This window comes from Onychostoma macrolepis, chromosome 07, assembly GCF_012432095.1.
Source record: "Onychostoma macrolepis isolate SWU-2019 chromosome 07, ASM1243209v1, whole genome shotgun sequence".
Taxonomy (NCBI): Eukaryota; Metazoa; Chordata; class Actinopteri; order Cypriniformes; family Cyprinidae; genus Onychostoma; species Onychostoma macrolepis.
Window position 1 is genome coordinate 5,241,320 of NC_081161.1, and position 26,057 is coordinate 5,267,376.

The 26,057-nt window shown below is 36.3% G+C and overlaps 1 protein-coding gene across 1 annotated transcript in view; it reads left to right on the top strand.

The window, feature by feature from the left end:
- Nucleotides 1-982: 982 nt before the first annotated feature.
- Nucleotides 983-26,057, top strand: part of LOC131544467 (adhesion G protein-coupled receptor A3) — a 61,777-nt gene continuing 36,702 nt past the window's right edge. Inside the window, exons 1-2 of the mRNA XM_058782675.1 lie at nt 983-2,138; nt 13,202-13,273. Of these exons, the coding sequence (XP_058638658.1) occupies nt 1,918-2,138; nt 13,202-13,273 (293 nt within the window). The 5' untranslated portion in view covers nt 983-1,917. The remainder of the gene's footprint in view (nt 2,139-13,201; nt 13,274-26,057) is intronic.

The window sequence follows — 26,057 nt, forward strand, 5'->3', positions numbered from 1 at the left end:
ATAGTATTTATAGTATATGTATAGTCAGATGGTTAAACTGTTGTATAGCTCTATTGTGTTTCCTATATTTGCATTGTTGTATGTTTATCTCATGTTTAACTAGTATGTAGCACCGTGGTCCTGCGAGACACGACATTTCGTTCCACTATATGTCCACACATGTAGCAGAATGACAATAAAGCTCAACTTGACTTGACTCGACTTATTTTGCATGTGATTAATCGCGATTAATCGTTTGACAGCACTAAATATATATATTATATAAATTATATTAATAGAAATATAGACATATACATGTAAATATTTTCGAAATATATACTGTTTGTGTGTGTGTATTTATATATACATAATAAATATACACAGTACACACACGTATATTATGTAAACAAAAACTTTTATTTTGGATGCGATTAATCGCGATTAATCGTTTGACAGCACTAAATATATATATTATATAAATGATATTAATATAAATATAGACATATAATACATGTAAATATTTTCGAAATATATACTGTTTGTGTGTGTGTATTTATATATACATAATAAATACACACAGTACACACGTATATTATGTAAACAAAAACTTTTATTTTGGATGCGATTAATCACGATTAATCATTTGACAGTACAAACTAATTAATTAAATAAATTATATATATATATATATATATATATAAAATTGACAACACTGACAAGAAAGCAGACTAAAACCTTATCAATAGCATTTTCAATAAATAAATAAATTATAAAAATAAAAATCATATTGCTTCAAGAATTTTTTTTTTTTTTTAATTAGTAGTTAAACAAACAAGTGAGTCTAAAAAAAAAAAAAAAAAAAATATGTGACTGAGTAGGAAGAGAGCCCAAAATCCTTGGATGGAAAATATGGATTACACAAACAAAAAAAAGAAAGAAATTGAGGACATGTTCCACTGATTTACTGAGTATCTTTTAACTGGCAGGATCGGACAACAGCAGTGATTTGACTGAAGGGAAGGGATCGGTGTTGACTGGAGTTCAGACCCAGCCCGTGATGACGTCACGGGAGGAAGTGGAACATGGAGCCTGAGGCTCAGAACCGAATAGAGTCTGTGCGCTCCGCGGCGGACTGAACGCGCCGGAGACCGACACGCGTTCCTCCGCTGACCGACTGAGAGGGTCGAGCTTCGGGGCTCTGGGTTACACATTCCGCCTGGGTCTTTCGAAAAGCGTTTTTACCGTCGCGGTCCGTAGCAGCATTGAAACCTGTGTGGAACAGTCGCAAAGTGAAAAGCAACTTCACGCATTCAGTTTCTCAAGAATGGTTTTATTGTTGGGCACGCGGATATATCGCGTTTAATGAGCTGTTTTATGGAATCGTAGAAGAACTACCGTCTAGAAACTCTTTCGCTTTCTTTTGGAGGCCAAATGTGCAACGAGATGAGCTCAGAAGAAAAGTTTTGTGATCAGATTTCTGTGAGTTTGTGAGACTGTTATCTTGGGATGGTTGCAGCTGTCTCTCGGTGGAGGAGCGAGATCTCCACTTTGACTGGAAACAAAGAAAATGTAGCGACTTAAAGTAGCGCTCTTTCGCGTAAAACAGTGGAAACTTGCGGAAAATCAACCGGAAAGGGCTCGTTGAGTTGTAAAAATGAATCCCATGGAAAACAAAGGAGGATATTCGACCGCTTCTTTAAGGATTGCTTAATGTGGAGAGCACAAAACCATGATACATTGATTTATCTAATGTTGCGTCGAGTCAATATTTTGACCATGACTTAAAAGGAGCGCTGACCTGCGTCTCTGCTTGATGGCTTTTGACGAATATTCGTCGTGTTTAGATATAAACAACAGCAACGAAAGGCTTTCTTGGCTATTTATATGCTAATCTAACCCCCTCTTCTTGCCGTGTGAATATCAAGGAAGGCAGAAGTAATGTCGATGGGCGCTACTTGCGTCCTTTTACTGGCTTTTGTGCTGCTCTGGAGCTCTATTTCTGCCGGATCGACTGAATGTAAATCATACGATGAACGCTCCAGAAGTGCGGGGAAAAGCTCTCCGTCTGGGGCCACACTGGACAGAAAAGTGGTCTGCAGCAACATGGAGCTCCATCAGGTGCCTTCACCCGAATCATTTCCCAACAGAACAGTCTCACTGTAAGTCCACACTCCTTTACAATGCATTAACCCTTTTAACATTGTCATACATATCTTAGAAATGCCCTTTACCGGTCATCACAGGGCTCATTCCTGCGATTTGTTGCATTCTGGTCCTTCTGGAAAACTTCTGAAACACAAAACTTAGTTTTTAAGTCTTTTAAGTGAGTTTTTAGGTCATACAGATCAAGCTAATTTACTTAAGTTGTGTTATTTTCACATAGGTGACCCATGGGCCACAAAACCAGGCATTTATACATCACCTGAAAGCTGAAAAATAAGCTTTCTAGTGATGTATGGTTTGTTAGGATAGGACAATATTTGGCTGAGATACAACTATTTGAAAATTTGGAATCTGAGGGTCCAAAAAAATCTAAATATTGAGAAAATTGCCTTTGAAGCTGTCTAAATGAAGTTCTTAGCAATGCATGTTACTGATCAAAAATGAAGTTTTGATATATTTACAGTAAGACATTTACAAAATATCTTCATGGAACATGATCTTTACTTAATATCCTAATGATTTTTGGCATAAAAGAAAAAATCAATAATTTTGACCCATACAATGTATTTTTGGCTATTTCTACAAATATACCAGCATGACTTATGACTGGTTTTATGGTCCAGGGTCACATATGTTGTTTATACATATATAGTCAAACCAAAATTTATCCAGACACCTTCAACATTTATTCACTATAGTTTAGAAAATGGTAATAAAATATGACAAGAACACAGAGTTAAACTGTGTCAGAACAAATTCATCTCGATAATGTCAGATAACTTTGATAGAAAGTTATATAAGAAAACATAGTCAGGTCAAAGTGCCAAATCCAATTTTTGGTCCTACATTTTTACCGGTAGTCCACTGTATGAAGAATGTTTGGGTATAATGTGTCACAGTTTACTTTAGTTTGCTATCCTCACTTACATAGGCTAAATGAACTACAGTGTCCTGCACCCACTAGTAAATAAATATAAAAAATTATATCTGGTGTCTGAATAATTGTTGGTTTGACTGTATTATTGACTGTATGACCTAATTTTAAAAGCAAGTAGAACTTTTTATGAAGGACACATATTCATTATTTTTTTGTAAATTAAACTATGATTTTTATTATTGAACTATGTTTAAAACATAACTGAGTTGATAGTCAATCAGGGTGGTCTTAACAATAACAGAGCATGACAGAGCAGTGAACACTTATAACATTTTAAATGGTCGTTTTTACTTAATTTTGGGTCACTTATTTGTCATATTAACACTAACATGCCTTTTTATGACGTTGCTGGACTAAATAACAATAGTAAAATGCATGCATTTCCTAATCCATTTGAGGTTAGTGTAAATGCAAATTAGAAATCTAATAACTACAGTCTGTTGAAACGTAACATTATAAATGCCATAAAATGAACTTGTTTTAAAAAGAGAAGCCTACAAAAAGTTCTTATGCCATGCACTTTGGTACAGGCCAGACTAGAGACACACCTGAAGTTTATCAAATCAAGGCTGAAAAACTGTTAAAAGATGCTCGTGAATGTATGCTTGAGCCCCCATCTCAGCTGTATACTAGTTTATTTACACCTCAGTCGCAAGTTATCTCATATCTGCTGCTTGAACAAAAAAAGTTTTTCCAAAAAATCTGTGGTTTCCTGTATCACATCAATCAGTTCATACACAATATCTTATCTACATTGTGAAATCAAATTCTTGTTTGCTCAAAATACAGCCTGGTAAAGCCAATATGTGTCTTGTTTGGAAGCCATAATGTCTAAAAAATCTTGTGCAGTTGTTATTTTGTATGGCTAGATATAAGTGAACTAGTATGATCTTTTTCTGTTATTAGGCTACTTAACACTAAAAATATTTGGTAAGGTTACACACTTTATTTATTTATTTTTTTTACACTGGTTTAGTTTTCCCCTGTGCTCTATCAGTGGCTGGCGGTGCAGCCTTGTTAGGGTTTAAATGAAAAGCGGCCCACGTGACGGTGTTTTTCAGAGATTGATATCAAGCATGTCTGAAAGCCTGAATGGTGCTTTCGTCTGCATGTCTTCATGTGGCTGTGCTGAGTTTTCAGAGGGAGGAAGAACACATGTAAAAGCAAAGACTTTGACCTGGGGGGAAATAAACATACTGTTACTTAGCACACCTTGATTTAGGTGTGTGAGAATTAATTTGTGTTTTGAAAAAGGCAAAACTGAAAACTTAAATTTTAATTTAGCCATAAATTGTATTACATTTAGGTAATTGGCTTCACTGTGTCATGTTCTCAGTTGACTAACCAGTTGTGATGAAGTTCTTTGGCAATGAGCTGCCTCTCGATAATTTCAGTCCAAAAATCTTTGTGTATTTACAATTTTTACAGTTTTGCTACTCTAGCATCATCTTTGGTCGCAGTGAAGTGCGTCCACACTGCTAACATGTTGAAATGGATGCTGAAACAGACAAAACGCTCCATTGAAGAAGCACAAATGAGACGTCACTGTTTCGTTCAATGGTTTTAGCCCTCCAAAACAATTTCTGCTGAAACTGATGTTTGTTTTTGGAACCCTAGATTGATGTTATAACTGTTTCTCAGCGTTACACTATGGTGAAGCTTTGTGAGCTGGGCCCATTGAGTGAGAATGGTAGTTCAAATTCAGCAGAGTCAAGTTCTCAGGCCCTGTACAGGAAGTATCAGCCAAACTTAAACTTCATTCATGGTGTCTCAGTTGCTTGGTTTGGCACATGAATGAATGACACACTTGAGCTATTTACAGATAGGTCGCGGGTGTTTATGGCTCGTAAACTCGGCAGTTCAATCGCTTCATGTGAAGTTTTCTTCCTATAGAATGTGGGCTGGTCATGACCGAATGTAGTGTTTCCAGGCATGGAGTCCTACTACTCCTTTTGACCTCCTTTGACCCAGAAAATCAATTACTTTCCTAAACCTGGTGTGGGAAATAATTTCCTTCACACGTGTATGTGGGGTCAGCAGGTTTATTGTGCCACCCTTTTAACAAGGTTTAGAAAAGGCTCCCCGGTTTACAGCGTTGTTAAATTTTAAGCATTTTGATTGTATTGTATTTTTGGTATCCAAGTTGGTAGTCAGTACTTAAAAAATGCATCAATCCTGTTGAAGTCAGCATGAAATGGAAATGCACCCTATTTTCTGAATGCACTTTATTATTGTGTATGATTCATCCATGCATAGGTTTCATTTTTATTTATTTATTTATTTTTAATCAAAATGGTGACGTCAAGTCACCTTTTTTTATATTGTGCTTTATCCAGTGGGGAATAGGGATTGTTTCAAAGCAGCTTCACAGTATTAAACAGGGAAGTAACCGAATCAGTGATAGCAACTCTATCAAATATAAGACAAATCAAATTCTGCTGTAAAGCAGCTTTGGAAAGACAATAGTGTCGTTTTTCAGTTCCGATCAGTTCAATAGTTGATTGACTGAATCAACTGTTGATTGATTCAATAGTTCAGTGACTGTGTAAAGTTTGTCAATTATCGAGTTCAGCGATAAGCAGCTCAACTTAAGACATGCAGGACTTCTCCAATCATTTGCAAGCTCGCGTTTATCTATCTTCATTTTTGAGTGCAACGTTCACATCTCAAAATCCTGTCAACACCCGATGAATTGAACCAAGTCCTTCTCCTGCATTTTTTTCTTGTTCAGTAATGCTTTATAGATGTATATCACAATATGGAAGAAAAGCTCTGTTGCTTCTTCATTGCAGCGTATATGCTTGGATATGGAGTTTGAGAGTTTATTGCTGTACTGCTTCTTAAATATATCTTGTAAATGGCTCTAGGAAAGTTACTAAATCTCCACCCAACAATGACATTGTCTCTTAGTACTTGGGATCAGTTTATAGCAATTTCTGTTGTAAATGGATCTTGTGTGTAATGTGTGTGCAGCTGTCTTTTTATGTGAGCCAGTCGTAGAGCTTGTTTCTCTTAGACAAGTGTTGAAAGCTACACCTGGAGTGATCTTTCCACCCCAAAGCACACCTGGTGACTGCAGCGTGAGATTTCAGAAAAGCGTTGAAATGTTTCTTAATAGTTTTTTTCATTACATAAGACTTTCATGGTTGCAACTCAACTTAAAATGCAAGTTGACAGCAATAGTGAACACAACATCCATGGGTCAAGTAACAAAGAAATAAAACTGTTAAAGTTTTTTTTTTTTTGACGGTAAAATACTTTCTTCCATTGCTTAACATGCAGAGAGAACAATAAGCCATTCATAGGTTGATTACACACAAATTACACACTTCACCTTTAATGTAATTATTTACATCTTATGAGACCGAGAAATAATCTGTCTGCAGTTTGTTTTGGCTGTTTATCCGTTTTTGGCCTATTGCAGAGCATATTTCCAAATATTATATCAGCTGTTTTAATGTAGTCCAAGTTTTTGATTTGTTTAGGAAGATTTGGGCTTGCAGAAGAAAGAACTTGGACCGATTTAGAATTTATGTAAACTGTTTTGTGCTCTCTTTGCTTTTCCATTAGCATTATTTGTTTGGTCACTACATACTTGCAGAAGATCAAGATAAGGCTATATCTCCACCATCTGTCTCCAGCACAGGAGACCTGTAGGTGCCTAGCCAGACACTCATTTGAATGCTAATTGATTGAATGTCCTGTCCCAGACGACTGGTCATCACCCCAATCACTAAATGTGAGCCTGTACGACAGGTCTATTACTCATTCTTGCCCATCAAGCACATAAAATATGTCTTATTGGTAGATTTATGATATATTCACAATAATTATGCTGGCTATATAAAGTATAGCAACAGTCTGGATAGTGTAATTATTTTAATGTGATTTTATTTGGTCTTTAAGAAAAATGTCTGTTTAGAAGTGTGGAATTTTCCATGTGATAAAATGATAGCGTTGTTTAATATTGCTGTTTTACTACTATGTTTGTGCATAGAAATGAAAAATATGTCATTTTTAATTTAGTGGAAAATAAAGTGTCAAGGAAGTATTTTACTTTACAGCAAATACATAAATATCAACATATATTTGAATATCAAGTAACTGAAAAATATTGAGCTGTTTGGAGTTGGTAAGAGATTTTAATATTTTTGAAAGTCTCTTCAGCTCACCAAGGCTGCGTTTGTTTGATTAAAAAAAATACAGAAAAAAACAGTAACATTACAGTTTAAGATAGTAGTTGTCAACTTTAACATACTTAAAAGATGTAATTTATTCCTGTGATGGCAAAGCTGAATTTTAAGCAGCCATTACATAGCAGCCACATCCATCAGAAATCATTCTAATATGGTGCTTTCTTATTAATTAAAAAAATAATAATAATTGTCACTTCTGATTAATTGAAAGCCGCCTTGCTGAATAAAACTATTAATTTCTTTAAAAAAAAAACTCACTTGCCTTAAATGTAAAGAAAGCAACAACAGAATGTTTAATTCACTTGCATTGTTCTTGCTTTTATTAAATGAATCCTGTGATTATTAAATGTCAAATTACACCCAGAAAGCAACTCGTCTTTAGTTTGTTGGCTCAAGTGAAATCATATCAGTTGCTCAGTAAAATCTTGTAGAAGCTATTAAACTTGTACTCGGGGAGCTCATACTGTAATCATGAGGGAGGGAATGGCTCCCAGCTGGGAGATCGCTGCGCTCATGAATATCAGTATCACGCTCAAATTTATCTTGACAGATCAGAGTCACAAGGCAGCGTCTGCATGTTTATCCATACAAACTTCAGAATGTTCTCAGGCATTTTTCTTCCTTCTTTTGACAGGGAATAGGCTTGGAAAGCTGCAATTAAAGTCACCCAGATTGAAAAATGCAAAGAAAAAACAAAAACAACAGTAATTGCAGACAGATGAGAATGTGACCCGGAATGACAAAACCAGTCTTAAGTGTAATTTTTTTTAAAATTGAGATTTATACATCATCTGAAAGCTGAATGAATAAATAAGCTTTCCAATGATGTATGGTTTGTTAGGATCGGACAATATTTGGCCGAGATACAACTATTGTGGAATCTGGAATCTGAGGGTGCAAAAAAATCTAAATATTGAGAAAATTGCCTTTAAAGTTGTCCAAATTAAGTTCTTAGCAATACATATTACTAATCACATGATGTTTACTTAATATCCTAATGTTTTTTTGGCATAAAAGAAAAATCGATAATTTTGACCCATACAATGTATTTTTGGCTATTGCTACAAATATACCCCAGCGACTTAAGATTGGTTTTGTGGTCCAGGGTCACATATAATATGAGGAACCGTTACATATCGTATGTAATCTATACAACTTCAGTTAAAATGAAGATGAATGATGAACTCTTTCTATAGTATTGTCTACATGTTATTCTGTTGCATAAAGGTCAAGCTTTAAATTTATTTGTTTTGGCTGTGTATCCATTTTTTGGCCTATTGCAGAGCATATCGCCAAATATTAGACTGGCTATTTTAATGTAAACCAAGATTTTGATTTGTTTAGGATGCATAAAGCCTCGTTGCTGTTTATTAAAACACATTTATAAGTGAAACGGAACTAAATAAATTAATTAATTAAAATAAAGTGAGATTTGATTTCATTCATTAAGAGCTTACTAGATTGTGAAAAGTGAGTGATCAATACCAGACATTGTAGTGGAGGATACATCTGGCTCCTATTGGTTGAAACCTAAGGGGCCTCGATGACATCAGCCAAAAAGTAAAGTTGTTTTAGAGGAGGAGCAAGTGATTGCAATTTGATTACATTTTTAATTAATTCTTGAATAACACACTGAATCTTGCACAATAAGTCCAGGAATGTGTATGAAGAGAGTAAACGGTATCAGGTTTGATTTCTTATTGACTTTTACATTGTGCGAATGCGTCCTCTCAGTGCTGTGAGACACTTGATATACCTTTTCCTTAATGCACTGCACATCTGGAGCTTGAAAATCTGTTAAAGTGAGGAGAGGATAGGGACTGTTTGTGTTCTTAAAGCCAGAAAAATATGTAGGCTGTTTGAGTAGGCCAAGCTTGTAATAAAGTCACCCTTCAGCACCCCGTAATAATAAGTCTGGGACCTGTGGATAAGGGGTTGTGAGTGTGAGCGACCGCATCCGGTACGACTGTCCCTAAAACAGCCAACCACAAACAGTTGTGGTGTTTCCTCTGGAATGAACATCACTGTTTACTGCTGAATTACACAAAATGGAGGAGACATGCGGAAAATGTTTCCACCATGTTTTGGCTTCGGAAAGCAAAAACAAACATGATTTCAGCAGTGTACTCTGTGTATAATGTTAGCTGGTTTTCTTTTGACTATCTCAGACAAACTAACTTAAGTTGGTAAAAATGTACAATAATTTACAAGAAGTTCTCATTTGTTAACATTATTATTATAAAATACATTCACATATATACACATACACACAGGTGCATCTCAAATTTGAATATCGTGAAAGTTTTTTTTTTTTTTTTTGTAACTTATTTCAAAAAGTCAAACTTTATATTTTACATTCATTGCATGTAAAGTAAAACATTTCAAAAGTTTTCTTGTTTTAATTTTGATGATTAGAGCTTACAGCTCATGAAAGTCAAAAATCCAGCATCTCAAAATATTAGAATACTTGCGAAGATCAATCAAAAAAAAAAAAAGGGATTTGCAAAACAGAAAAATTCAAGTTCTTTAAAGTATGTTCATTCATGCACTCAATACTTGGTCGGGGCTCCTTTAGCACAAACTCCAGCATCAGTGAGGTGTGGCATGGAAGCGATCAGCCTGTGGCACTTCTGAGGCACTATTGAGCCTTCAGCTCGTCTGTATTGTTGGATCTAAAGTCTTGCTGGAATCTTGTCAGCAGATGGAAGCAGAAAGTGCTTCAAAATCTCCTGGCAGACGGCTGCATTGACTTTGGACTTGATAAAACACAATGGACCAACACCAGCAGACGTCATGGCACCCCGAAACTTCACACTGGGCTTCAAGCAGCTTGGATTCTGTGCCTCTCCAGTCTTCCTCCAGATCTTGATTTCCAAATGAAATGTAAAATTTACTTTTATCTGAAAAGAGGACTTTGGACCACTGTGGAACAGTTCAGTTCTTTTTCTCCACAGCCCAGTTAAGATGCTTCTGACGTTGTCTCTGTTTCAGAAGTGGCTTGGTAGCCCTTTTCCTGAAGACGTCTGAGCGTGGTGACTCTTGATGCACTGACTCCAGCTTCAGTTCTCTCCTTGTGAAGCTCTCCCAAGTGTCTGAATCAGCTTCGCTTGACAATATTTTCAAGCTTGCGGTCATCCCTGTTGCTTGTGTAACTTTCCTACCCAGTTTCTTCCTTCCAGTCAACTTTGCATTTAATATGCTTTGATACAGCACTTTGTGAACAGCCACCCCTTTCAGTAATGACCCTCTGTCACTTACGCTCTTTGTGGAGGGTGTCAGTGATTTGTCTTCTGGATCATTGCCAAGTCAACAGTCTTCCCCATTATTGTGGTTTCAAAGAACAAGAGATACCCCGAATATATACTGTAGGGATGGTCATTTAATGAAACTCAAATGTAAATATTCTAATATTTTGAGATACTGGATTTTTGACTTTCATGAGCTGTAAGCTCTAATCATCAAAATTAAAATAAAAACTTTTGAAATATCTTACTTTACTTGTAATGAATCTAGAATATATGAAAGTTCACTTTTTGAAATAAGTTACAAAAAAATAATGAACTTTTTCACGATATTCACATTTTTTGAGATGCACCTATACACACACACACGGACGAGGATTAGGGCCAAGCAATAATAATGTTAAAAAACTTAAACATCTCAATTAAAGTCGTTAAATTTCAAGAAAGAAACTTTATTTTTTATTTTTTTTAACAACTTAAATTTTCTTTTAGGAACAGCAGTAAAAAACAAAAAGCAGCTGTGCAAATTTAGAACCCACCCCCACACACAATAAAATTATTTTTACAAGGATTGTAGGAAAGATGACACAACATCAAAAGCTGAATGCCATAAATCCACAGTTTCCACACTAGATCCATGCTTGCGAGAAGTTGAGAGTTAAAAAAACTTGTTAAATTGAGTAAAAAGTCAAAATAAAATGCTAAGAATAAACTCGTTAAATTATGAGAAAAATGTTGAGTTAAAATACGGAGATTAAACACTCATGTCGGTTTCATTTCTTCTCGTTGCAGAGTGTCAAACAGCGTCTGCAGTGGCGTAGGTTGGAGAGTAATGCACGTGTAGCATATGATGCGATCGAATTTGAGTCAGTCTTTTGCCGAACTCGCTTTCCCTTCTTTTTTTCATCACGTATCACATCGGAAAAGTGGAAATCAACTGCCTAACGAGTGTTTAATAATAATGCATTAACTGGGTAGGTTTAATATTACTACAGTAAATCCATTGTAAATATTAATCTAACTGATTATCGCACAGCGTTTCTCCTGTTTTCTGCATCAGTGTTGTTGAGAATGGCAGCGCTGTTTCATCTGCCTTTAAACTAGTTTAAATCACTGCAGAATCTGTATGTTAGCTAGTTGCAAAAGCAACATTTCTCATTTAAATTTAGCTTAACTTGATGCACTAAAATAACTAAAACTGAAATAAAACTACAAAACTACAAAATTACTAAAAATGTAATTAATATTAAAATGAAAATACAAAAAAACTAAATCTAAATGTTAATAAACTATAATAGTGTCTGAATGAAACTAGAATAACACTGATTGTTGCTGCATTTAACCATTGTTAATTTTAGTTAATAAGAATGTTCTTGTTAGCTCATAGTGTTAACAAATGATCCAATTTTTGATCTGAAAAATATATTAATAAATGCTGAGATTAACAGTAGCTAAGATTAATGAATGCTGTAGAAGTTTTGTTCATCATTAGTTAACATTAATCAATGTAGTACAAATGACAGCTTAATTGGTAACCTAGTGCTACAAAAGTTAGTCAAATTAGGTAACATTAGTTTAGGGACCAATTCTCACTGTTAACCAAATGCTTATTAGCATGCATAATACTAGCATATTGGCTGTTTATTAGTACTTATAAAGCATATATGAATGCCTTATTCTGCATGGCCATATTTTAGATCCCCTTAAACTTAACAATTACCTTACAAACTATTAATAAGCAGCAAATTATGAGTTTGGGGCAAAAGTCATAGTTAATAGTGAGAATTGGACCCCAAACTAATGCGTGACCTGAAATTAGAGACTTTTGTTTCATTTTACAGTAATTTCATGTTTAAAAAAATAGAACCAAGTTAAATGCAGTGCATTGTTTATCCATTGCAAGTGTTTTCTTGTATGTCACTTGTAAGCTGGCAAAGGCTTTGTTTAGAGCTGTAACAGTTTATAGCGAAACAGATTTTCTGCTGTTTGCCTGAGCAGCCACTAAAGTGCCGCTCCACTGATAGTCATGTCAGCCAATTGGCCGTCATCTGTGTGGAAAATTGAAGCAAGGCGACATCCGATTTGATTCAGACCTGTTCTGTTGGACTGAATCAGAAGTGATAAAATAGGATACATGGATTTAATCAATCTATGTACTTTCTGCCATATAGGTTTTTTGTCATTTACAGAATTTTGTCAATTTTACAGAACACTTACTACACGTACAGTCCAGTTTTCATTAGGCCACAATAGTGATGCAGTCCGTAAAACCTTTTGGTTACCAGTACAGACTTGTAACCACCCCTGTTGGCTGCTATGGTTATTTTCCATATTTTATTGTATATTCAGCTGCTAGAAACTTCTTTCTGATGATTAAAAGCTTAGCTAGACTCTTGTATTTTCAGCTGCCTGGTCTTGTATTTGCCTGGTCACTTTGGTAATAAAGATTTTGCAATGAACAATCATGTAGAATTTATGTAATGCTATACAATGAGCAAAAAAAAAAAAAAAATTTCTGAGAGATTTTATCCATTGATTCCAGATGAATAAAAATATGAATTTGAGGATTAACTTGCGAGAACATAACACAAGATCAGTTTTACAGTTGTTTTAAGTTCAAGTAACTTTTTGTTTGTCTGGTTTAACATGATTTTTCATATCAATCTGTTTTGTTTTCTCCACAGGATTTTGAGTAACAATAAAATCCAGGAACTTCTGAATGGCTCTTTCGTTGGTTTGTCATCACTGGAACGACTGTGAGTTTAATTTGTGCTACTTTTCTCTTTGTTTATTTGTTATATTCTCCATTGTAGAACATTTAATCTTATACACTGTTAATAGATTGTGATTAGGACAATTTCTGAGTGGTTGCATCAATTTTGTCTAAAGACTCCTACCAGACCTCTTTTTCCCTTGTGAAAATGTTCACTTTATCATACTTTTAAAAAGAGGACTTATTTGTGGACATAATATACTTTTATGCCTGCCTTTTTTTACATTATACTTTTTCAACTTTAGTTAGTGTGTAATGTTGCAGTTTGAGCAGTCTGCAAGGTAACAAAGCTCAATGTCCAGCTCAATGTAAAGATATTTGCTTTAACAGAAAAGGCTTTTAAAGAACTACAGCAAACGGCTTATTCGGACAACAGCACATTTTTTCCAGATATTATGAAGTCACAGTTTCACTCTTTTAAATAACCATCGCCCACAGAATGCACAAAAAATGGGACAAGGTTTGGTTAAAAAAACAAGAACATTCCTCTCTGAAACGTGCTGTAAAGTCCATGCTTGCAAAGCCTCTGCACGATCCCTGAATCGGGCTTGAATTGGTATGGCAAAATTGACGCCATCATTAATATTTAAAGCTGAGCAGATGAAACTGGTGGTTATGGTAAGGGCCGTTTCATTTCCAGAACACGCTGCTAGCTAACCAATCAGAGCATGTTTCGTATTTCAGTTAAACAGGGTGTTTAAGACAGACTGGGAAGAGATGTGCTGCAGTAATGTAAACTATGTGAAAAATAATGCATTTTTAGAACAATCAAGCATGAAAACCTATTCTAGTTCACCCAAAAACCAAATCAAGACTTCATAAACGGGCATAATAGGACCCCTTCAAAGAATATGTTTAAGTCTGAAATGAATGTAATGATTTCAAACACTTAATTGCGATTAAATGAAAATGTTTTGTAGTTTGAATTTATATTAAATGCAATTAGTGTGTTTTGACACTCTTGAGTAGGACTTAAGTACATCTTTATGTGTAATTTTATAATCATGTTGTGCATAATTACATTTGTTAAACTAAAATACACTTGAATGTCATTTCTATTAACATATATTTGTAATTACACATTTGTGATTAGGTTGCAATTTACTACATTTAAAATATATTAACCTTGTTGAAAATTACAATGAAGAACTTTACATGTGCTTTAGGGCATTCAATCAGCACACCAAAATAAGTGTACTACTTTAAATCATGATAATAGATTATTAAAGGGATACTCCACCCCAAAATGAATTTTTTTGTCATTTATCACTTACCCCCATGTCGTTCCAAACCCGTTAAAGCTTAGTTCGTCTTCAGATCACAATTTAAGATATTTTAGATGAAAACCGGGAGGCTTGTGACATTGACTGCCAAAGAATTAACTCTGTCAAGGCCCAGAAGAGTATAAAAAACATCATCAGAATAGTCCATCTGCCATCAGTGGTTCAACCGTAATGTTATGAAGCGACGAGAATACTTTTTGTACGCAAAGAAAAAAATAACGACTTCACTCAATTAGTCTCCTCTGCGTCAGCGTAGCGGCATTTTGGAGAATATCCGCTGGACGCAAACTGTGTGTGCTGTTCTGTGTCAGCCACACTACACAGATATGCTGTTTTCGTTCAAATCAAAGCGTAAACAAACATAGAAGACATATCCGTAAGGTGCGGCTGATACAGAACAGCAAAATGTCACTATGCTGATGCAGAGGAGACAAATTGTTGAATAAAGTCGTTTTTTTTTTTTACTTTTTGCATGCAAAAAGTATTCTCGTCGCTTCATAACGTTACAGTTGAACCACTGATGGTAGATGGACTATTTTGACGATGTTTTTTATACTTTTCTGGGCCTTGACAGTATTAATTGTTTGGCAGTCAATGGGACAGTCACAAGCCTCCCGGTTTTCATCCAAAATATCTTAAATTGTGTTCCGAAGACGAATGAAGCTTTTACGGGTTTGGAGCGACATGGGGGTAAGTGATTAATGACAATGAGTAATCCTTTAAAGATTTATTAAATTTGTATTTTAAAGTAGAACTAAATATAATTAAGTGTACCTCTTTTTCACAAGGGTTTGAGAATCAAATGAGGATATGAAAAAGTAACACCCAAAGTACTTTGATTATTTGTCTTGATGTTGTGATGAATTATTTAAATGTTATGATTACAATTCAAAGCAATTAATTCAGATATCTCTTCATAGTAAAGTGATGTCTCCTTTGATTATAATGGAAACAATCTAGTTTTGTTTTGTTACTTTTGGCATTCTGAGTTGTTTTGAAATGTTTATTTGCTGTCGACATCTGGTCTCTGACGTTAGCCGTTCCTGGTCCAAGACCAGCAGGTTTTTGGGGACAGTGCAAAGCCGATTGTTCCTTCTTCTGAAGTGGACAAGGTGCTAATGTTGTCAAGCAGAAAGTGAGGTGCCAGTGAGGATCACAAGGCTGTTGTAGACCTCGAGGAGGTCATACTGAGGGGGCTGGTCAAGTGAAAGTTAATTATAGCTGTTGCCTTCAGGGAGCACAATTGTCTGGTCTTGGCATCGGTTTACTGCTCTACTCTGTACTTCCGCAAACGATTCAGTGTCACTCACTGTAGCAGCGCTGGTCAAATGCTGGAGCTAAATTTAGAGCTGTACATTGAAATGCCGTATTTAGTGTTGCTGTTTAGGTGCACTTTCCCTTACACTGCCGCTTGACTACACATGACCCAGATTTGCAATGAACAGCAGCCGGTGACCAATAGACGTGTTCACAGAACCGGTTTCTTTCAAAGAAGAGCAGAATAAAGGCATTGACACAATAAGCTCATTCTAGAAGTTTCTTTATTTAAAGAAAGCATTGCTTTATTTATGCTTGCTCCATTTAAGACTTATTAAAGGTGCCATAGAATGCATTGATACAATATTTTAAATTGTTCTCTGATATCTACATAGAAGGTAAGGGCAAAAATTCTCCAGAAACAGTTTTATATGTCCATTTACAACCCTAGGATTTCTCCCTAGAATGAAACTGTCTGTTATTGACTTATTTGGAAGGTTCATGAATAATAATGTTGAGCTCTGCTCTGATTGGATGTTTCACAGTGCGGCTCAATGTTGAGCTCTGCTCTGATTGGCTGTTTCACAGTGCGGCTCATTTCAGTAGCTTAGGAAACACAGGGAAAACAGGAAACACAGGGAAAATATATATTTCAATACTTTCTCGCACAGTTATGTCGTTGGGTAATTATACTGTAAATAAAATGCGGGCATCAGGGAGCCTCTATTAATATGCTGGGCATTGAAACTGCTTTCAAATGCACAATCGCTTTTTAGTTTCACTTTCACTTTGGAGATTCGTGATTGCACAAACTCCGTTTATACTATGGAGCGGCTGTACTTACCACACATTTTACAAGATCAGATGCTTGTCAATGGTGCTCAGGATCTGTAAATCATTTGCCATCATCCTCAGTCATCTCTCTTTACTCTGTTTATGTGGTAAGTGAAATCTTATGTAATGTAACAGGCTACCGATAGCAAGGAGCTAACCATGTCCCTTTGGTGGCTCGCGTTATTTTATTAGAACGCGATATTTGCTTTCCGTGCCTTGAAAGTTATTTGAAATCCTTGAAAGTTTGTGAATCTGATTAAAAATTTTCAAGGCCCTGGAAAGTTTTTGAAAATAAACAAACATGGATACAGGTCCTTGAAAATTCCATATTATTCCCTCCAGTCTGCTAATGTATTATTTCGCCAACACTTTGTGCATACTAGCTTGCTTGATTTACGTTGCACATTTATGCGTTACGTTAAGTGTTTCCCACGTGAGGTACTTTGTGTTGTTCATTGCCATGACGTTCACACGCACACGAAACTACTAGGATGGTACCTCAGCGTTTCACAAACACACCGTAAAACATTGCAAAAATAGGCTGAAACGTGATGACTGGAAAATGTTTCAAGATATTTGGGTCACCAAAGAAGATTACAAAGAATGGCTTGCCAGAGATCCAAAGGATGTAATGTTGAATTGCTTTGCTTGTTAAGATAATGTAAAGCCATGAGGCAAGAAAAACTTAAAAGCATATTCATATATTTTAAAACTTCTGGTTACATGAGCCTAAGCTCTTTTCAATAAAATCCATGCAAAAGTTAATATCAGGTCATTTTAGAATACAGTATAGTATGTACCAAATATTATTCAATTTTATGCAAAACAGAAATACGACAAATATCAGATTTCTGTCATATAGCAAAAAATAAATGCAAAAAAAATTTGCATAGTTGTGTTTGACACATGAAAACTGTAACAATGTATCTTACAAGGTGACGCGATGTAACCTTTGCTCTCACTTGAAATGTGTCCCCACATTAAGTCCTTGAATTTGAGCGTATTGGACCTGGAAAGTCCTTGAAATGTCCTTGAATTTGAAGTTAACCAAGGCGTGGGAACCCTGTCCATGTACAGAACACTTATCTTATTATTCAACTATGCCAAGGTAAATACAGTTTTCCATTCTATGGCACCTTTAATGGATTTGAATCAGTAAACATGGAAGTGCTTTACTTAAAGGGTTACTCTACCCCAAAATGAATTTTTTTGTCATTAATCACTTTACCCCCATGTCGTTCCAAACCCGTAAAAGCTACGTTCATCTTTGGAACACAATTTAAGATATTTTAGATGAAAACCGGGAGGCTTTTGACTGTCTCATTGCCTGCCAAGTAAATTACATTGTCAAGGCACAGAAAAGTATGAAAGACATCGTCAGAATAATCCATCTGCCATCAGTGTTTCAACCTTAATGTTATGAAGCAACGAGAATACTTTTTGTACGCAAAGAAAATAAAAATAACGACTTTATTCAGTAATTCGTCTCCTCTGTGTCTCTCCACATCAGCGTAGCGCCATTTTGGAGAATATCCACTGGACGCAAACTATGTACACTATTCTGTGTCAGCCACGCCACAAGTATGCGCTGTTTTTGTTCAAATCAAAGCGTAAATACACACAGAAAACATATTGCGGCTGACAGAATAGTGTAATTTACTTGGCAGTCAATGGCACAGTCAAAAGTAGGGGTGTACCCGAAGCCGAATACCTTATTCGGAAAGGCACGGATAATGGCTTCAAAAATAATGGATAACGAATAATTTTGACCGAATATTCAGCTGAGGCTGCAGCACAGTCTGGTGTTTGCTGGATAACAGGTGAGCCAGGGGATCAGCGTGATATTTTATACAAACCTCTAAAGTCACAAAATAATGTGTGTGTGAAGTGAATAAATTAAAACTTTATGAATGAAAAGAATGCAAATCAAACACCGCTTGCTGTTGCTTCTCCGTGCATCTCTCACAAATCAGAGCTTGGCAAGGGTAATATCAACTAAAATAATACATTATACACATTCTAATATTTGTGTATATTTAAAAGGCAATGATTTAAACCTTATAGGCTACGATATGATACACGAATGAATGGACTAAGCACAGCGCGATCACCAATCAAACAGCCACGTTGCGCGTCTCTCAAAAACCAAACCAGCTCTCTGTCAAGAGTAGGCTAATAATCAGCTTAGATACAGATACATTTTCTACAAGGCCTACATGTTTCCTTCATCTTTTGCTGGTTTGCGTGACACATGCATGTTTGTTTAGTGAAGTTCAAAAAAAGACTGCTTTAGTTCCGCGTAATGAAAAAGTGTGCCTTGAATTAATTCAGTTGTGTTCAGATGATTACTAAACGTTTGTCATGAAAGCTCTCTACTTGTATGATCAATTTATTTTTAGAAATTAATTTTATATTTTAGAACTCTGAATAGGGCGAATAGTCAAAAAGCAAATATTTTTCCTTAAGCTATAGCTACTGTTCTCTTTTTTTTTCCCCCAAACTTTTCCAGACCTGCAAATTACTTAAGTGAAATACTTGTTTAAACTGCGCAGGAACCGAGCCGAAGGAAATCATGTTGTTTTACATAAACCTCTAAAATTACAACGCAGTAACAAGTGTGTGAAGTAAATGAGTGTAAACTCTATAAATGAAATAAGCGCAAATAAAATAGCAGTGTTGCATTTGACTTTTTCCATGCATTTCCTGGAAATGACTTAAATCAATTTCCATATTTATAAACTGCATAGGAACCCTTACTGCTTTAATTAGAAGATATTTAAATATTTATTTATCGGATCACAAAAGGTCCCCAAAATGGGACTCAAACTCGAGTTCCCTGAAGCACAACCGAACTACATCTCGAAGCACTGCCTATACAAGGGTATCGGCTCCGACTGTTAGAAGATATTTAAATAAACGTTATAATCATAAAAAAATATATATTTTAGTTAAACGTGGCATATTTGTTCAGTGATAACGAGTAAAAAAAGAGAGGCTGTAAAACTATAGACATTTTTTTTTAATGCTGTATTAATTCAATGCATAAAACCATAGACATAACGGTCTTATCAAGTATAACTGTACGAAGTTCCGTTTCAAGCTCCGCCTACTTCCGGTTTTATCCGAATACAGATACAGACACGAATAATTTTGTAGTTGTTACAGATACAAAATACTGGCTTCGCTGCACACCCCTAGTCAAAAGCTCCCCGGTTTTCATCTAAAATATCTTAAAGCTGCAGTCTGTAAGTTTTGCCTCTTTGTCGCCATCTCTGTTTGAAAACCTGGAATTGCAGCTCTGTGCGGAATTATCTTCCGTGCGTGGGGTTGTGCTCTGGTGCTCCGGCACGGCTCCAGCGTGGATGAATCTAATGTTTTGAGGTGAATGTGTGGCAGTCAGTCACCGCACCGGTGTGGATACTGTACTTAGGAATCACAGATTCAAGCCTACGTCTTGGAATATATGACCCAAATAAGAATTTTCACCATATATATTTCCATCTGAACAAGTAAGTAACAAGTCCTACCACGCTTGTTCTGCCTAACTGAGGAAAAAAGAATTACAATAAATCACGCTACCAATGGTGATTTAAATCTAACGATCGGTTAGCTCATATCACATCTAACCATGCAAATTATTATTATTATTGTTATACTTTATTCTCAAATTATTAATGTTAACAACATCAGCATTGCGTGACAATGAGTATAGTGTGTATTAGCGTGTAGATTGCAATTTCTGTACAGTCTAATATCTAATTGTCATGCCATTTGAATTTCATTTTAAGAAATAATTTTAACCCAAAAAGCAAACTATGCTCCCTTCGAACTGGTTCTCTTTAAAATACAAATCGTGTGTAATCCCAAGCTATCTGTAATCAGAAGCACATTTAAAACTGTAATATAATTTAATTGAATTCACATGCGTTTCATAAACACAATCCTTTTTGGATTACAATCCGCCATCAGAATGATACGTTTAATTATTAGCTGCTGTGAGAAAAGGCTATAAACGATCTGCCACCTGCAGGATCCTCACATGCGATAGCCTAGTAGTCGGGAAAACATATTTGTTTCAGTGCCATGCTCGAATTTCCCGCAAAAACCTACCCGTACCACTCAAATTAGAAAACATTATTATAAGATAACCGTTGTGAATCGGGCTAAAGTAAGGTGATTGTTTTGAACACTGGCTGGTTATGTATATTGAGCATGTATATTACGGGTTTGGAACGACATGGGGGTAAGTGATTGGCAAGTTTTTCATTTTGGGGTGGAGTAACCCTTTAAGACAGGAGTCACACATGATGTCATCCATGAGGAATTCTTCTAAGGGTGTATTTTCCATGTGCTTATTCCAGGTCTTGTTAAGGTATTTCAGGGTTATTTGTAAACTGATAAATTTCATCATTTAGGTTCCTGGTATTTCTAGAGGGAATGTGGCTGATTATAGTCTGTTATAATAAGTTTCTGAAAGAAGTCTCTTATGTTCACCAAGGCTGCATCTACTTCAATATTATCAGAGTTTAAAATGCATGTTTTCTATCTGAATATATTTTAATTTAAATTATTCCTTTGATGTTAAATAATATGCTTAAGTGCATACTGAACGGGCAATTAATTGTTCATTGTTGGAATTTATATGAAATGCAATTAGTATGAAAAAAGCTGAATTTTCAGTATCATTACTCCAGTCTTCAGTGTCACATGATCCTTCAGAAATCATTCTAATATGCTGATTTGCTGCTTAAGAAATAAATTATTATTTATATCTACAGGGTTCTTTCTTTGAATACAAAGTTCAGAGTGCCATTTATTTGAAATAAAGGTAATACTAATTTAAGGTGTCCTTGCTACACTTTACATGTACTTGCATGTAAGAACAATGAATTATACATAATTACATGCAAGTAACCCTAAGACAAATCCTAACCCTAACCATACAGTAAGTACATGTAGTTAGTTAATATTAGTCAGTACTTAAATGTATAGCTACACTGTAACAAGGACACCTTAAAATAAAGTGTAACCAAATCTTTTCTAACATTATAAATGTTTTACAGTCACTTTTGATCAATTTAATGCATCCTTGCTGAATAAACTACTGACTACTATTTCAACTTAATTATTAAAATATGATGCTATTTTGAAGGTCATTATTTTGTGTATTTGGTGTAACAGAATATGTTGACATGCTTTAATGTTCAAAAAACACATTATTTTTCAAATACTGTACATTATTTTAGTTCCTCTATGCCCCGCCTCGTTTTCTACAAAGCCCCTCCTTCCAACAAGTGCAGTCTGTTCTGATTGGCCAATTGACCCAGTGCATTATGATTGGCCGAACACCACAAGCACGCATCAGAAATGTAACACCCCTTACCATAATTGCGAGCTTCAGCTTTCAAGTTAGTTTTATCAGTTCAAGAATGAGAGGGGAACAGTTGCGTTACAGACACAGTGATGATGCTCGTATGTATTTGCAGAACTCAAGCCGCAGTTAAGACCATTTCTGACTGGCTGTATACTCCACTGTGATGTGACCCTGTTCCCCTCTCTCTCACACACACGCACGCACACACAAAACTCCGCATTTGAACAGTCAATAGCAAATACTTGAACTAATAACAAAACATACTTGCAGTCGCTGATTCAGAAGTGCCGGATTGTAATAGCAAAGTCGTAATTGACCCATTATTTTAAAGGAATAGCCTTTGTGCATAGCCAGCCTTGTACTCTCCCAGGTTCACGAAACTGTCGTCCATAAAATGTGTTGCACAAATTCAAACGTTTGGGTTGTGCTGTTCTGTTGTAAACAAATCTTATCCAATGATTCCTAATTGCATCTACTTTCGGAAGGCCAAATAAAGTGATTTTGCTTTCGCACAGAAACACACAGCGTCTCCCTGACACTACTGTGGTTACTGAAACCATGCCTTTCTTTGCGTGAACATTTGCGTAATGCCGCCCAAATATTTCCACATTGTGACGTAGACGTGGGGGCGTATTTGAATGAGCCATTTTAAGGGGGCGTGGACGAGTCTTAACTTTTATCAAGGATATATCTTTGGGTTTGAGACTTTAGTCTTTGCAACTTTAGGGATCTTATCTATGCATGAACAGCTTGTAACGCTCCAAAGAGAAAGGAAAACTTGAAATCACATCATATGACCCCTTTAATACATTCATATTTCTATACTTTTAAAATAGATTTTAAAAATAAAAATGCATTAATTTTCCTAATTAAATTATTAAATTTTAGATTAAGTTTTGCAAAATGGGAATCAGTGAAATTTTACACAATTTTATTATAGATTCATTCATAAATTTGTCTTTTCCTTTACCATTAACCCATCATGTTGTTCCTAGACAATTTCACAAGCATTACAGGCATCTAACCACTTCACTTTCCACCTTGTAAAACAAGTTTGGTACACATGTCATGGCACCACTAAATGAAGAGGTCTTGCAGCTTGGCCCTCATCTCAGTTTCCTGGGCCGAGTGAGATCTGGGAATCATCTCAAAGAAACAGATGGATTGTCGGCTTGTGTTTTGCTTGAATGCAAAAGTAATTGATGTTCGTTACGGTTGTGATTGTTCTGGAACCCTGCGTTCCAGCAGCCTGTAGACCTTGTCGTCTTGAGAGATGCGTGAGGAATTGAGAGCTTCCAACTGCACCATTTCATCCAGTTGCAAAGCGTCATGTTGATTCAAGACTCAATCTGTGCATCGTTCTGTTTATAATGTGAGGGAATGCTTCACTCTTTTTATGTCAGGAGAATGATACAGTTGAGGGGATAAAGAGCTAAAGCCTTGTCTTTATAACACGTTGGAAGTGTAAACATCTTTGATCTTCCCATGCTTTGAAAGCCTGAGGAATTCATCTTCCGCTCTCTTGATGGCACGGCGGGTTTCTGCGTCTGGGCTTTCATGGCACAGTTACCTTCCAGTGCTGCTCCCTCTGTGCCCTCTCTGGCTTTCTGTTTTCATGCTTCTCTCTCGCTCCTATCCCTTCTGCCCAGAGCGCAGCACTGCTTTTGTCATTCTAATGAATCGCGCTGAAGCCAGAGATGTCAGCAGTCTGATTCACACATTATTCTCTGGCTCTTTGTCTCTGTGCCGGTGAGTTGGAGAGTGTGTGTGTGCACCCTTAGAGACTGAAGAATTGCTGAAAGATATATATATATATTTTTTTTTTTTTTTCACCTAACAGCCTATGAAGGCCTGCCTTATTATTGCAGTTAAAGGTATAGTTCATCTAAAAATAAAAAATATAAAATGTTATTTTAAACCTGAATGACTGACTTCCGTGGAAGTTGTTCACATACTGAAACTGAATGGGGCTTTCAAGCTCCAAAATTACAAAAAAGCATTATAAAAATATGGTCCATAAAACTTGTGCCCTATATTCCAAGTCTTTTGAAGTCCTGTAAAAACTCATGTGAAGAACAGACCAAAATTTAAGTTGCTATTCACTAAAAATCTCAATATTCCTAAGACTTCTTGGTGTAGCAGTGAATAATTAGTTTTGAATCAGAACCTTTTAGTGAATTTCTGAAAATCCATGCAACCAAAACTTTGAAGATCCGAAAAGGTCTCATAAAAAGGCGTCATAAAACTAATGCATATGAATCAGATGGTTTAATACATTTTGTGAAGACACATGATCGCTTTTTATGAAAGACAAATTTAATGTAGGTTTTATTTGGCTTTTCAGTGCACATACATGGAGCACATCAAATATGGTAAACACATAAACTCAAATGTTTGTGCATCACATGCTAGAATAAACCTCATGGGTTCTTATACATTGCGCACATTTGAGCTTCCGTGTTTACCATATTTGATGTGCCATTTATGTGTTGGTCATTATTAACAGTGGGTAAGGAAAGTATTCAGACCCCCTTAAATTTTTCACTCTTTGTTATATTGCAGCCATTTGCTAAACTCATTTAAGTTCATTTTTTTCATCAATGTACACACAGCACCCCGTATTGACAGAAAAACACAGAATTGTTGACATTTTTGCAGATTTATTAAAAAATAAAAACTGAAATATCACATGGTCCTAAGTATTCAGACCCTTTGCTGTGACACTCATATATTTAACTCAGGTGCTGTCCATTTCTTCTGATCATCCTTGAGATGGTTCTACACCTTCATTTGAGTCCAGCTGTGTTTGATTATACTGATTGGACTTGATTAGGAAAGCCACACACCTGTCTATATAAGACCTTACAGCTCACAGTGCATGTCAGAGCAAATGAGAATCATGAGGTCAAAGGAACTGCCTGAAGAGCTCAGAGACAGAATTGCGGCAAGGCACAGATCTGGCCAAGGTTACAAAAAACTTTCTGCTGCACTTAAGGTTCCTAAGAGTACAGTGGCCTCCATAATCCTTAAATGGAAGACGTTTGGGACGACCAGAACCCTTCCTAGAGCTGGCCGTCCGCCAAACTGAGCTATCGGGGAGAAGAGCCTTGGTGAGAGAGGTAAAGAAGAACCCAAAGATCACTGTGGCTGAGCTCCAGAGATGCAGTCGGGAGATGGGAGAAAGTTGTAGAAAGTCAACCATCACTGCAGCCCTCCACCAGTCGGGGCTTTATGGCAGAGTGGCCCGACGGAAGCCTCTCCTCAGTGCAAGACACATGAAAGCCCGCATGGAGTTTGCTAAAAAACACCTGAATAAGATTCTCTGGTCTGATGAGACCAAAATAGAACTTTCTGGCCTTAATTCCAAGCGGTATGTGTGGAGAAAACCAGGCACTGCTCATCATCTGTCCAATACAGTCCCAACAGTGAAGCATGGTGGTGGCAGCGTCATGCTGTGGGGGTGTTTTTCAGCTGCAGGGACTGGACGACTGGTTGCAATCGAGGGAAAGATGAATGCGGCCAAGTACAGGGATATCCTGGACGAAAACCTTCTCCAGAGTGCTCAGGACCTCAGACTGGGCCGAAGGTTTACCTTCCAACAAGACAATGACCCTAAGCACACAGCTAAAATAACGAAGGAGTGGCTTCACAACAACTCCGTGACTGTTCTTGAATGGCCCAGCCAGAGCCCTGACTTAAACCCAATTGAGCATCTCTGGAGAGACCTAAAATGGCTGTCCACCAACGCTACCATCCAACCTGACAGAACTGGAGAGGATCTGCAAGGAGGAATGGCAGAGGATCCCCAAATCCAGGTGTGAAAAACTTGTTGCATCTTTCCCAAAAAGACTCATGGCTGTATTAGATCAAAAGGTTGCTTCTACTAAATACTGAGCAAAGGGTCTGAATACTTAGGACCATGTGATATTTCAGTTTTTCTTTTTTAATAAATCTGCAAAAATGTCAACAATTCTGTGTTTTTCTGTCAATATGGGCTGCTGTGTGTACATTGAGGAAAA